The sequence below is a fragment of the Drosophila simulans genome, chromosome 3L (genome assembly GCF_016746395.2).
Source record: "Drosophila simulans strain w501 chromosome 3L, Prin_Dsim_3.1, whole genome shotgun sequence".
NCBI lineage: Eukaryota > Metazoa > Arthropoda > Insecta > Diptera > Drosophilidae > Drosophila > Drosophila simulans.
Window position 1 is genome coordinate 14,765,413 of NC_052522.2, and position 14,122 is coordinate 14,779,534.

Consider the following 14,122-nt stretch of genomic DNA (forward strand, 5'->3'; position numbering starts at 1 on the left):
CAGTCAGCCAACTAGTTAGTTTGGCCGGCATCCCAATGTTTCCAAAGCGGCTAATGCCTAATTATCCGAGCAGGGAGTATAATGATAGTGAATGGAAAAATCTCAAAGCCCTCCATTTAAAACTAAATGATAAGATGGCTTTAATGATAAGAAGTACTTCTCGTATTAAATGTACACAAAAGCTGGAAAAATTCTGTATTCCAGTACCTAAAACTAGTCCCATTTTGGCTTAAGTTGTTTTTAATTTGATACACTACAAGGATAATTTCAATGCACTTAAAACAACTTTTGTTTTTCCTTTAAACTTTTCAGATAGAAATGTTTGGATATATAATATATATTATCCACAGGTTAACTTTTAAAGTCTCACCTTGAAGGAACAAGGAAGACCAAAACTCTATTTTTTAATAGTGACAGCTGCTGTTGCTAATGAAAGTCTTCCCTTAACTGCTTCCTGCTGCGCTGGCAAACTTGTGGTTAATATTAGACAGCATACATATCAGCGAGACCATAATTATGCAGAGAATGCTCCTACACCGATATCATGAATATGCAGACGAGGCATTCCTCCTGGCAAGACGCACAATTCCCCGGCGGCCGATTTGTCTTGCAGTCCGCATTTCGATTTCGCCTTTTGCATTCCACTCCCAATTCCACACCCAGAATTTTCACGTTTTCTCGTTACGCAGCGTAGCGAATGGCGAAATGCGAATTCATTGGCATTCGTACACGCCCAAGTGCCGTTAAATATATGGTGAATCGGGCAAAGATATCCCTATATCGAGGATCTCGACGAGGGGTGGGTTGCTCAATACAAATGTAAACAAAAAACTTATTTTTCAAGTATTAAATAAATTAAATGAAATTAAGCACGTGTAGCGAATGACATCAAAACATGGCAACGACCCTGGTGGAGTGACAGAGACAGAGAAAAAGGGAGAGGCACAAGGATACACAGGGCCGACAGAGATGGCGAAGAAAAATCAAGGACCAACCCTCAAATTAGTTTGGGATAATAAAAATGTGCTCGGTCAAAGAAAAATGTTGTCCAAGTCTTTGTCGCACACCGACAAGCACCCCGAGCGAGTTGTTAACGTGTGTCTGTGTGCGGTGTGTCCTAGATCCTGTAAAAGGATTTTTATTGATTTCGTAACATTACTCTGAGTTATTCATCACTTTCATTGCTCCGACTGTCGCCAATTCGGCTGCTGGTTTTTTGAGGGAAAGTCAAACAGCTGTCGAGAAAACAGTTGTACCTACAATTTGCTCAAATGGAAATTAATAAATAAGTATTGTTCAGCAAGGAAAAATCTGGAGAACTAGTGGTAAGAGATAAAAATCTTTACAAAAAATTCTTATTAACTTGGGAGCAGCACTTCCTGTATAATAAATACACAGAGTATTTAAAAAGTACAATATAAATGTAGCTATATATACATGTGCTAAGCAACAATTAAGCATAACATTAATATAAGAAAAATGCCTTTCCGGATGTTACAATTACACAAAATTGTCCTTTAACGTATTAAACTTTAATGAAACTAAGTAGGGTGCTTGTTAAATTAATATCTCAGCAACAGGGGATTTAAGAGTGTAATATAAACAACTATTTGCAGCCAAAACACGAAAACATAAGCTAGTAATTTGGGTGTCAATGTCGGGGCTTTAAAATGAGCTCGCTAATCCTCCTTTGATCCCCTCGAGTGTCAGCCAAGTTTGTTGCACATTTTCGAGGGGAGAACTGCGAAAACATCAACGATAATTCCATTGAAATGCAGCCAACCGCACCGTTGCTAATTGACACCTATGTAAACTGCAATCAAAGCGACAAACAGCCAAGCCCACAGTTTTCCACATTTCTCACCCCATTATAAAACGAAAAATGATCGAAAAATGCTGACAAAAATACCCCAAAAAGAAACAACTAAAATCCCTAATTCAAGGGTAGCCGCACCAAGGACTATTTAAAAAAAAATGAGCTGCATGCAACACATTATCATCGTATCAACGGTCCGGATTCTGAGGGTTGCAACCCCGACAATCGAGTAGATAAATATGAAATTGAAATTTTCCAGCTTGTTTGATATTGGTGAAGGATTGATTAATGGCATTTCCACATCTAGAGCTCGTTCTCTCTCTCCATTTCTCTTCATTCTAGAGCATTTCCGCTTCGTTTTGCTAAACGGGCTTGAACTTTCAACTTTTCCCTTTCACATTTCCACATTTTTTCATCGGCTTTGCTATTTTTCCATGAAGCTCTTGTTGCGTTTTTCTGCTCTTGACTGTCAGTTATGAGCTTGCACACTAAGTGCTAAAACATTGGCTTCGAACGTCGAAGAAATGTGTGTCCGAGTATGTGAGCACACGGGTCTATAAGTATATTTGAACACGATAATCCTCTCAGCCAGCTCAACGCATAAAATACTGACAGACGCCAAGGATGTTTCTTTAAACTAAAGATTTCGCATAACATCCATTAGACTCCTATGATTCTTGGGAATCTTATAAAGATGTGCAAAAGCACAGGGGCAGGAACTCGAAACCAATTGAGTATGATTAGCTTAAAATGTGTATTGATTTTAGGAGCAGAGCTTAAATCAGTTGCGAGCTTACTTTTTGGTATAAAAGATGAAAAGGTTATGTATACACACCATAATATTCAAACTTTTAAATTATAAATAAGCATTAGAATATTCGAGGTAAATACAAAATGAAAATATGTTAATTAATACAAAAAAAAACTGTTTAAAAAAGATTTCTTTGCTTTATATATAATTTAAGTTTTCTCTTCTTTTCACTGAAGTAGCTTAATTAAATATTTATTCACAAGGTCCTATTTAAAGTTTCCTTATTTCTTTAATATTTAGTCGCCGCCTTTTCTTTGTAAACATATTCTATTACGATTTGTGTATATATCTGGAGAAATTAATCTTAAGCTGGCTGAACTTTTTCGATTAAAGTGTGTGCGTTTCGGTGGGCGAGTGCATCGTAATCCGGCTGCATTCTAATTAGTTGCTCAAAGTCATTACAAACTTGTTGCCCCTTGGCAGCAAGGAGTGTTTTAGTTTTATAGTGTTCTGTTCCGTGGGCATGTGAAAACTTTGATGGAAAACTTTCGATTAGCAGGCTCCGATAGTTTGGCTCATTTTTTTTTTTAAATTCCGTCACTTCTCATTCGACATCATTTTTCGTTCCCAGCAGTTCAAAATTATTTCATTTTCTCAGTTAATTTCTTCCTTCAAAATGAGTGGAGTTCTGTTAAAATTTCTGCCCAGAAACAAGTTGCTGCATCAATCACTAAACTTCTGCAGAGGAATGGCCAAAAAGAAGGACCAAAGTCAAGGCACCGAAAAGGGCAAGAAAACCTGTAATAAGAATCAGTTCTTTGGCGGCTGCTTCAAGAGTGAGATTGGTCCTTTTTAGAGTGGTTCCATTTTTTAAAGTGAATGGTTTGTTTTTAGAGTCTGAACCATTTAGGAGGGAAAACAAGAAGGAAAAGAGCAAGCGCTGTCGGGATCCTTGCAAAGATGGACCCTGTCGCCCCGAGAAATAGGATGAATTCGTAAAAACTGCAATTACAACTAAGGTCACCCTATCCTCGTTTAGTTTCCATATCCATTGAAAGTTCCCTATATACAATGGCTGCGTTGAATAGAATATACCAACACTGATTCTAAAATTTAACTACTACTTATTTTTTCTTATTTATTAGTTTTACACATAGATACTCTGAAGCAAATAATATTTTACACTGTTTGCATAGGAAGAAATTAATGTTGAAGTTAATGAGAAGGCTAAAAAGAATGTTATTGAGCTTAAAGCGCTTTAAACAACGATTCAAATATTCTCTGCGACACTAACCTTTAGTTAGAATCAAATCGCGTGACACACAGATAAATGCGACTTTCAAGTATTCCATTAAACTTGTTACCGCACTCCGCGAAAATCCATTACACTTTACATATCTGCAGTTGAATCCTTTTGCGGGTATGAATGTCTGTGCCACAATCGCAAAACAAAAGATACGTGAGTTTGTCCGGTGACAAAACACTCAGCATCTGTTGACACCTGTATGGGTGTATTTTCTCCCCCATTCCCCCGCCGATTTTGTGAAGCCCCCTCCTCACCTCTTTGGCTGTCAGCGGCAGTCGGCGCCTGTGGCTGCGATGCATACATTTTAATCCTATTAGCACAATAGTTACTGTTATTCCATATTGCAGTAATTTTTCTAGATTGCTCTCCCTGCCACAGACATGTCAGCTACAACACCAATGTCCTGTCACTCCCACTCCCCCGCGACGTCCTTGAGCTTGACCAGTGTCCCCCCTTTTAAACCAAGGTTAAGCCAAACCCAGGAGAACCCACCCACACTCACACAGGAAAATGGAAAATGTGGGGGGTGGTGGGTAAGTTGGGAAGTGAGAAAGTGGGGAAAATGTCAACGCCGTTGTTGTTTCAGTTTCTCTTTAAGCCGGCACTGCTCGTGCTCCAGCTGCTGGTTTTTTTTTATTGTATGCACAAATATCCTGCGGTGTTGGCTGCTTTGGATGGCTGGACAGGATACTTAGGTGTGGTCCTGCAGTCTTCGAATTGCTGAGCGCTGAAAGCTATTTTGCGTGGCCAGTCCAGGTGCAAGAGGCTTCAGCTGCTTATTTGTGCGCAAAAACGGCACAAAAGTGGCAATGCTGACGGTTGGTCACCGAAAGGCGGTGACGAGATGGCAAATCCTTTGGCCCCAGAAAATGGAAATGGTTTTCGCATTCCTGAGTGGAGATTTACTGGGGCTCATTTGAATTCCAAAGTGAGTGAAGAGACAGCAGGCAAAGTGCTCTCATAAAGGTAAAGTAAACTAAGGGGAACTCAATTTTATAATCCGCGGAGAAAGATGTTTTAAGCTAAGCGCTTTTCAGCCAAAGAGTTTTGTGGCAAAATACGTAGTATAAAATGCAGAATTGTATCTGAACCATAAAAAAATATTACTTTAAACAGAATGTTAAACCCGAAAAAGGTTACTACGAAATTAAATGTAAGCCAGAAAGTAATCAATGTTTTATATATGAATAAAATATTAAAGCTATAAAATTCGAGGAACTAATAGATCATTACTCTTCCCAGCAAACTCAATAAGTTTTTCATACAGAGCCCCCAAACGAGCCATCACTTCATTTAAATGCTAATTTATTTAGTTTAAAGTTTGCCAACTGTGCCAGGTCTTTAGGGCAAACTTTGCTAACTGACATGTGTCCGTTAGTGGAAACTACTGACAAACTCATTAGGGGCTCAGACTCCGGGCCCAACGCCAGGCTAATCTTTTGGCCAAAAAAAAAGGGCAATTAACAATCAAATTAGGTATGCACGTCGACTTTATTGTAGTTTGGACAAAAGCCAAACAATTGGCCGGGATAACTTTTGACACACGTCGTCTAAGCCGTAATCTGAGCCGGGCCCAAAAGGAGGAGTTGGAAACTGGGAATTCCGAGTCCGGAATCAGGAACAAGGATTCCCGGATTCAGGAACAGACAAGAGGCGGCAGACAAATGAACGACAAACACACAATACACACACAATAAGATTTCCGCTGCATAAGTCTTTTGTAATCTCATTTAAATAATTGCGGCCAACAACAGTGGAAAAATGGAAAGCGAGATGGCACAGTTAGCAAATCCGCAAATCTCTGCTTCTAGCCGGACGAACGGACAGACGGCCATTTGAACGTAGCCGGAAATTAAAATGTAAAACAGCAGCTCATTATACGCTCACCTACACACACACAAAAGGAGGGAGAACGAGATAGATATGCAATGGAAAAGAGATGACGACAGTCGAAGGACTTTCAGCCAGGACTCACATACTCTATATACACTAACACCAAACGGTAATTCATCTTGCACTTTTTGTGGCTGGAAAGGAAATTGGGCTGCTCGGTTTTACTTCTTCCGTGCGTGGCACTTTATGATCCTGCCACACAATTTGTGCTGCCTGTTATTGCCTGACATTTATGGGGGTTATTTTGTGAAAGGAACTAACATGCCAACTTTGTTCCCCGTCCTTGGATGCACTTTACTGCCACGCCCCCACTCCCACTCCCTCCATTGGTATAAACGTAGAGTTTATTGCGAAAGTGAAAGAGCGGACGGCACGATATTAATACGGGCTTTTATTTGGATCCGGTTCAGTGGAGCAGTTTTTAGAAAGTCTGAAAGGACAATATGGCAAAAATTGCAGCTATTGGCCATTGGGATGCTGCTGGTTCATTGTAACGAAATTGCGCTACACATTTAGTTATCAAAAATATAGAAGATATTACTTTTGTTGCCCTCTTTGTGCTTATTATAAAAATAAGTTCATTGTTTAAGAGGATACCACTCTTTTTACCACTTAAACTTTTCAATTTTAACTTTCGTGTATATAAACTTTGGAAACCTTTGGAAACTACTGTCGACATTATTTTATATATATATAAGGCTTTGTGCTTACTATAAAGATGAATTTAATTTGTCCAAAGAAGATAACTTTTGGTGTGTTTCACAATTGCAAAACATTTAAACTTCTGAGTGTATATAAAGTAGTTGCCTGAGCTGCTGTCCACATTATTAAATATATATATAAATTAAATTTTTACCCCAAAGAACGTCTCGAATTTAAGCTATAGACTTTAAACTAAAAAAAAGAGGTTGTGAGAAAAAGAAAAACTTTTTCGCCGCTCTCGCATTTCACCATTAAAAAGTTAAAGTTATGCATGGCCAGCCGAAACATAAAACGATACCGAAACCCATAAAAGCTAAGCGTGGAATAAAATAGTTTAGCAGTTGGCAAGGGGGTTTGCAACAAGTGCTGCCAGCATTGGAGAACAATCGTCAAGGATTTTCAACAGTGTTATAGAAAAAGGCGGTGGGAAATGGCGCAGTTATTGTGCGGCGAGGAAAACCCCGATCGAACACACTTGTGTCCTGGTAGGGGAAACTGCCGATGATAATCCGCTCATCAAACGTCAATACGGCTCTCATTGCTCCACGAGTAAGGGAATACCCAATGCACGATTCCCGCTTCCCGATGCCCAAGTGCGGATGCCTGTCTGTCAACTTGTTTACAAAGGCGGGATGCGAACGAGTCCTGCCGCAGTCCTTGTGGGGATACCCAGGATACTCAGCGACTCGATGCGCAGCCACCCGGAGGCAAGAAATTAATCACCAATACAATGGAAATTGTGCGGCTGCAGTGCATCGATTGCATTTCGCTGTGGCAGCTTTTCCCGCTGCTTATATCCTTTCCACAATCATTCTACTACGAATCTCTGGTAAATAGCCCTGCGGCCACACGCAGTGGTTAACAAATGGTTTTGCCGGAATGTGTTTAATGCTATTTGCCCTATTCTCAGCAAAGGCTTTTTTGTGATGGTATTACTTGTTTCGGCGGAGCCGCGTTTGGTGGATATTTTCAATAAAACGATTTAAGATCGCTTAGTTCATTCAGAAATGGATAATAAATCCCTAAAAGAGAGAGGCACCTAATGCGTTTCCTGTGCAAAGATATGAATGGAACCTGTCTCTTTAAAAACAAACCATGAAACTAACAATTAATGTTTTTGAAATTTAAAATATAAAAAGATTTAGCTTTCACAGCTCTTCTGTCCGTTTGTTGGTAAGTCCGTATATGTCCTTATAAAAGGTATTGTTAGCTTTCAGAGCAAGAAAATTTGTGTTATGCGAATTTCAGTGAAGCCTAAGTTGTTCAAGTTGGTGGGAGGAACTCCACTCCAGCATTTCTAATTGTTCCTTATCCCCAGAGCTGTTTTATAAAAATAGCTTTATTGAGCATAAGAGGCAAGAGAATGGTACTCAATAATAATGGCTTACTTATCATACACATCTTATATTTTAAAGACTTTATAGCCAATTAGGATAATTGGAAACAGCATTCCCCTTCTTACCATATAAGTGCTGCCAATTTTCTTCAGTTCAGTTAGTTGTCAAAATCCGTTAGCAAACATCCTACATTGACAATTCCCCATGTGCTACCTTAAGTATATCGACAATGGCAATTTTCTCTGCGGTTTGAATGAAAAACAAAATCAGATTCAATATTGCCATAAACAACTACAATGCAAGCCGGTAGAAGTGAAATGGGGAAATGTGTGTTTGGCAAATGTATTTTGCAAATCGCTGTGCGAAAGGATGGGATCAAAGCGAATCAGCCGCCTTTCGACAATTTGCCCATTTAACCCTTCGCAAATCAAAGGACTATTGTTTGGGGGCCTGGCTGCAGAAATTGCACTGCGATGCATTGACATGATCCGATTTGCCATTCATTCAATGAGATGGATGCTGATGGCGATGGCAAATGCAGCTAGTTATTTGCCATCAATCTTGTTAGGGACTAAGAAAAGATTTGCCCGACTGGCACAGTGGAGTGTGGCGCAAATCAAGGATATTCAGCGTCTTGAATCCAACCTCCTTCTCTAAGGACCTCCTAAGGACTCACTGCTCGCATATTCGTATTCCCCCGTGGCACAAAAACTTTTCCAAGCCCCTTAAATGCTGTGACGTCAATGGCCTCGGTGTCTCGCTTCAGCTGTTTATTTGTTTACTTTGCCCAAAAGAGTTTCAATTAGGCGCAACATTTTCTGTTTCAAAGTTTTAAATATAAACAAAGACCATCTACATTTTGAATTCCATTTTTTTTCGCTTTCGTTCGCGATAATTTCATTTGGCTAAGCCAACTTAAATTTTTTTGGACAGTTGATTTTTGACACGACAGTGACTTTCGGCGCAAATTAGTTAGCCTTTTTAAATGGTTAAATTGATAATGGTTATTTGTTGCTTGTACATAAATATTTTACATTAAAATGCGAAATACTAGTCTAAAAGTTTCAGTTCTGAGAATTTAAGAATTGTTAAGCAAAAAACTTTTTCTTTATTTTATTATGCTTAGCCACAATTTAAATATAAAACCTTTCAATAGGCTTTTGATAGTTTGTACGAATTAAATTGAATAATTAAAGAACAATCGCGTCTCCCATATTTATTTTTATTTAAATATTCATTTAATTGGTGGTGCCACCGAACGCCATCGAAATACAAAGTTCCGCAATTAGTTTTTGATATTTCGCCGCACCTGATGGACATTTCAATTGTCAGTTTGTGATGGACAAATTAATTATTGCCTGAAATTTGATTGCCATGTGCCAGGGCAAGAGGGGTCCAATTTTTGGCCCCACCATCCGCTGACCTTCTCCACCTCTCCAAAAACCCCTCCCCTTCGCAAAAAAGGTCCTGACAAATCGATGAGTTGGGTTGTGTGAGTGAGTAAGTGTACGTGTAAGCCCAGCATCGTTATCAGGACATCATTTTTGGCTTTCATCTCTCTGTCGCTGGGTATTCACCACCTCCGCTCTGCCGCCCATTGCGTTTTCCTCGAATTTTTATCGTTGTCAACTTGGCTATAAAAAAAAAAATATTTTGAAAACTTTCTGCTTGCATAAGCCTGAGTGCTTGATGTGTGTGTTCGGTTATATGGATTTCGCCCGACGGCCATGGCCCAAAGACTGGAATCAGGTTTCAATATCGCGATTGCCTCCGCAAATTGCCTGCGAAAATCTATTGCAAAATTTTACTTGGAATACAAAACACAGGACCATTTTATGGAAATCCGTTTTGTGGAAATTAAAAACAAAAATGCCTCGCGTTTCTATTGCATTCGAACTTTTGTGTTATTCTTTAATTTGATGCCGTTGCCTCGCTGCTGGTGGCTTTCCATTTATTTAATTTCTCCAAGGAAAAATGGAAATATTTAGATTTTATGAAAAAGTTGTTTGTTGGAAATTTATAAAAAATCCTTTGAGCTTCCGATTGCCATGAAAAGTTTTTCTTTAAGGGACATACTGCGATTGCAGATTTGGTCCATTCTTGGACTGCCAACCACTATTGATTTTGGCCAACTGAAATCCCTGCTCTACGTGATTCCATTTCCATTTCAGTGGGCGGCGGTGGCTGGAGTGCGGCTTTCACTCCGCGCCATCATGCATCTTAATTGCATTTGCATATTGCACCGACCATAAGTGCATTAAGCCTGGCCAGAACTCCCAGCTGATGCTGCAACATGTACGCACCCACATATCCCCACACACACACACACATCCGCCAGCTCGTCATGGCCATTGTTTATTGTTTATTTATTGCGCTTTTAATCTGTATCTGTGCCAGTTTTTTACCCATCCGCCCACTTCACCTTTTGCCTTGGCTGCTCGTTGCCCTTTTTTCTGGATGACTTGAGGCCTGGTAAACAACACATGCAAATTGGCACACTCAGTTAAGAAAGTATGTGCAACAAAGTTAATTTTTTTAAAGTCAAAAGGAAATTTATAGGTGGTCAAACTTAAAGATACTAGATATCTAACCATAGGATAACTTTTATAACTTTTATTTATTATTATCTTACAAGTTTCGATTTAAATTTGTGTAAGCCTACTGTTTCTATTTATTAATTATATATTAATGTAATTATATACTAATATATTATATATTATTGTTATTATTGTTATATCTCACTAATATTACCTGTCAATAAAAAGCGATGAATGTGAAAACGAACTGAAACTGATAGCTTTAAAAAAGTAAATCGCATTACGACCTTTTCAATATTCATTGAATGCTGAACGAATTTTTTTTGCATCACTGTAAGCCATGAATAAGCGGATTATTACACAAAAGCTAGGTATCACTTTTAAAGTTTTTTCCGCTATTTTTTCATGTTTGCCGCTTTACATACATGGTGACTTCCAACAATAATGTCCATATTCATTTTATATATTTTCCAGCCTTTCATTTATCACAGCTGAAGGCAATCAAATCAATACAGTCCAATCAAATATCCAACGGAAATCAAGTAAACTAATTTAAGTGCGCATACATTGCATGTGTGGACGTGCAATCATTTAAATAAATCATATTCTCCACCTAACTAAAAAGTATATAAAATCAATTTATTAATTATTCTTTTAGAACTTCAACCTTGTTGTTTAACCTTGATAACTAATATTTACGTGATATATTTTAGTATGGAATGAAATTTGTTCGGTGTATGCTCATATCATAAATATTTAACTCAATTATTTCTATTAAAAATAACTGAATTATTTATGCATTTCTTATTCGATACTAGAGTTTGCCCTAATCACCATATTGGGTCGAAGTTTTGTTCTCAGTGCATTTATGACCAGTTCCAGCTTGTTGAGCTTTTGGACGGAAATGCATTGGCTAACCAAGAGGGAAATGGAGACGAATGGAATGGGATGAATATCCTGGGGGGTGGCGGGGATAACGCAATCAACTCATACATACATATGCCATTTGTATGCATGAGAACTCCCTTCTTTATGAAGGCGCGTGGGTGTCGCTGTCTATGTGTGCGTAGGATATTTTGTATCTGTATGTGGGTAATTGCCAAGGCTGAAGGATATTTGGCTTAGATGCAGCCAGAGTGCAACTCGCATGCCAAATTAAGATTTACGACTTGGATGCGAGCAGTCAGCTGGAAAGATAGAAAGCAAAAGGAAAACTCGGAAAAACAACGCAAAAAGGGAAAACCGAATGCAGCTGAAGCATCCACTTCAATATCCCCATCCCATTACCAATCCCCCTTCCCCTGCCCTTCACCCGATTTTTGTTTGGCCGTATTCTTCTCTTATGTTTTTTTGGCCCGTGACTCGTTGCAGCCATTTTCATCCTTCTAATTGTGACAAATTGTGTGGCACATGCAACATGTTGTACGTGTGTATGCGTGCTAGTGTGTGTGTGTGTGCCAACGCGTGTCATTCTGCCTCTCACTCGCACGCACTACCTATCTCCTTCGCGCGGGCTGCCATTTATTGTTATCCACAAAATGCTGACATATTTTTCTATTATACGCTGCCTCATTGATATAATTTATGGACTTCCTCCCAGGCAACCATATATGCACGGGTGTATATATTTAGAAGGACTCCCAGAAGCCTTTCGTGTGCGTTTTTATTGGATGATTAAGGGGGGATAGGGATGCTGCTGAAGCACGTGAGCAACAGCAGGAGCAACAATAACATTTAATAGGGTCATGGGAGCAGAAATGAGTGCCTAAACATGCTCGGATTTAACTCCTCATTCATACACAAAAAAATCAGAACATAATAAACGAAAATTATTTAGAAACCCCAAAACTGGCAGATGAGCGCAAGAAATTGGATTTAAACTTAAAAGTTATTGAAAAATATTTTATCATCTTATTCTTATTAATATATAAAAGAATACTAACTTCCATAACCTTTCATATCTTCTTTATCACCTCTAAATGTTTATGTTTTTTGGCAAAAATTTCCATATCGATATTAAAATTCTGAGTGTACGGGCCAGCCGTCATCTCTGGTTAATAGGGAAATTCCCCTGCCACAAAACCAGGCAGATGCTCCATTAACGCTCCCTCGCAAAAAAGGAGACACAGCCCCCAACGAATTTGTGCACTCGCCTGATTCGTTATCTATAAATAATTATATTAACTTTGCTTTTTGCTCTTGACTAGGCCTAAGCACGAGATGGAAAGAAGGATGGGAATGGGGAGAAGGACTCCCTTGAAGGACTCATCAGTCAGCGAGCTGCATTTCTATCGGGGACTGGGATAAGAACTGAGTTTTTTGGGACCGCGCCTAGAATCCAGCGAAGAGCACGGGGCGCATACGAAATTTTTGCGGCAATCCCTCAAAGAAAAGCAAAACAGAGAAGGACAACGAGATACACAGAAAAAATATAGGTAATACTTACTAAATAAAATATATCAGAGTAATGTTTTTGTGCTTGCTTAGAATTAATAATTCTTTTACCCAGCAACCTATTCGTTAAATAAACCTAATAATTGTTTGCCCATACACAGTGTTTCTAAAGACAAACTTTAATTCCGTCTTAAAATATTTGTGGTTACTAATTAAAAAAAATTTAACTTGCTTGAAGCATAAAGAATGAAATACTTATTAAATTTAATTCCCCAACTTTTCCGGAATATTTTTATTTTTATATTGCGATAAAATCACCAAGCTGTCTTAAAATCAGATTGTGAAATTCCAAAGCATTATCATTCCTAGCAAAAATAACACTTTTAGCCCCTTTTCTTTCCAAAAAATCTCAAGATTGGCTTATATAAATAAATAAAATAATCCTATTTTCAACAATCACGTTATTTTTCTATATGCACAGCTTTTCATCCACTCTCTTCTTTGGGACACAATTTTCCAGTTTGGTTTTTTCTCTGCCTTGACGTGGGGAATTTAATCGAAATTCCACAGATATTCTAATTGCAATTTGGCCATCAGATACGAGCCCCACCTTAATCCATAGTAATGGTTATGGTTTCTGCCCCACCGAAAACAAAAACTAATTAATGCACAATTAACTTTCCATCACGGCGTGTTCAATTAACTTTCCAATTAGCCCAAAGCGAACAAGATGCAGGCACTTCAAGTATATGTCTATATATATTTATAAATCTATATCCAGGATAAAGCGATGCCCAGCTGCTGACACATTTGATTTGCTATGAAAATGAACTAGTAAATAATAGATGAGACGGGATAAGTTTGCGGTGCGTGAAAGTTCAGTGAAAGTGGGGGGCAAGTGAGAGCGAAATCGGCGAAGCAACAGTTCCAAAGGTCCTTTACCTACTTGATATTTCTCTTTTTATATTTTTCTTTTTAAGCCACAATCACAACAGAAGGGATTAGAGAGCGCTCGGCCTAAGCTTGGTTAACATTTTTCAGCGCAAAACACTTGGCCATATTGCAGAGTCACACAGACACAAACACCGCCGCAAAATATATCAAAAGCAATATGTGGCAGCAACAACGACTGCGACACGAAACTCAATTGAAAGTTGCCTCTTGGCGTCCGTCCATTAATTGGTGTTCAGCGATTTCAGTTACTGCCTCTGGCTTTCCTATCTCGAACCGTTCCGTGGCGAAAATCCGATGAGCGAACTGTTCTTCACTTGGGAGCTGTACGCGTGCTACTGATTTTCCATTTTCACGCAGAGCCAACAAGTTGCAAAAAAAGGGAACTTCATTCGAAAGCACTTCGTCTTCGGCCTTGCCAACTGCCGACAGGAG

At 38.9% G+C, this 14,122-nt stretch overlaps 2 protein-coding genes across 3 annotated transcripts in view; one reads left to right on the forward strand and one right to left on the reverse strand.

The window, feature by feature from the left end:
* LOC6738096 (synaptotagmin-5) overlaps positions 1-14,122 on the reverse strand; it is a 49,067-nt gene that overhangs the window by 5,675 nt on the left and 29,270 nt on the right. Inside the window, exon 1 of one of the 2 annotated variants that reach the window (XM_016169535.3) lies at positions 13,683-14,034. The exons of the other annotated variant lie outside the window; for it this stretch is intronic. The gene's annotated coding sequence lies outside the window, so the exon portion shown is untranslated. Of the gene's footprint in view, positions 1-13,682; positions 14,035-14,122 lie in introns of those variants that run through there. 2 annotated transcript variants of the gene reach the window in all.
* On the forward strand, positions 3,152-3,684 carry LOC6738097. The gene is made up of 2 exons (XM_002084875.4): positions 3,152-3,403; positions 3,462-3,684. The coding sequence occupies exons 1-2, from the start codon at positions 3,244-3,246 to the stop codon at positions 3,551-3,553; spliced, it is 252 nt and encodes an 83-aa protein (XP_002084911.1). The 5' UTR covers positions 3,152-3,243; the 3' UTR covers positions 3,554-3,684.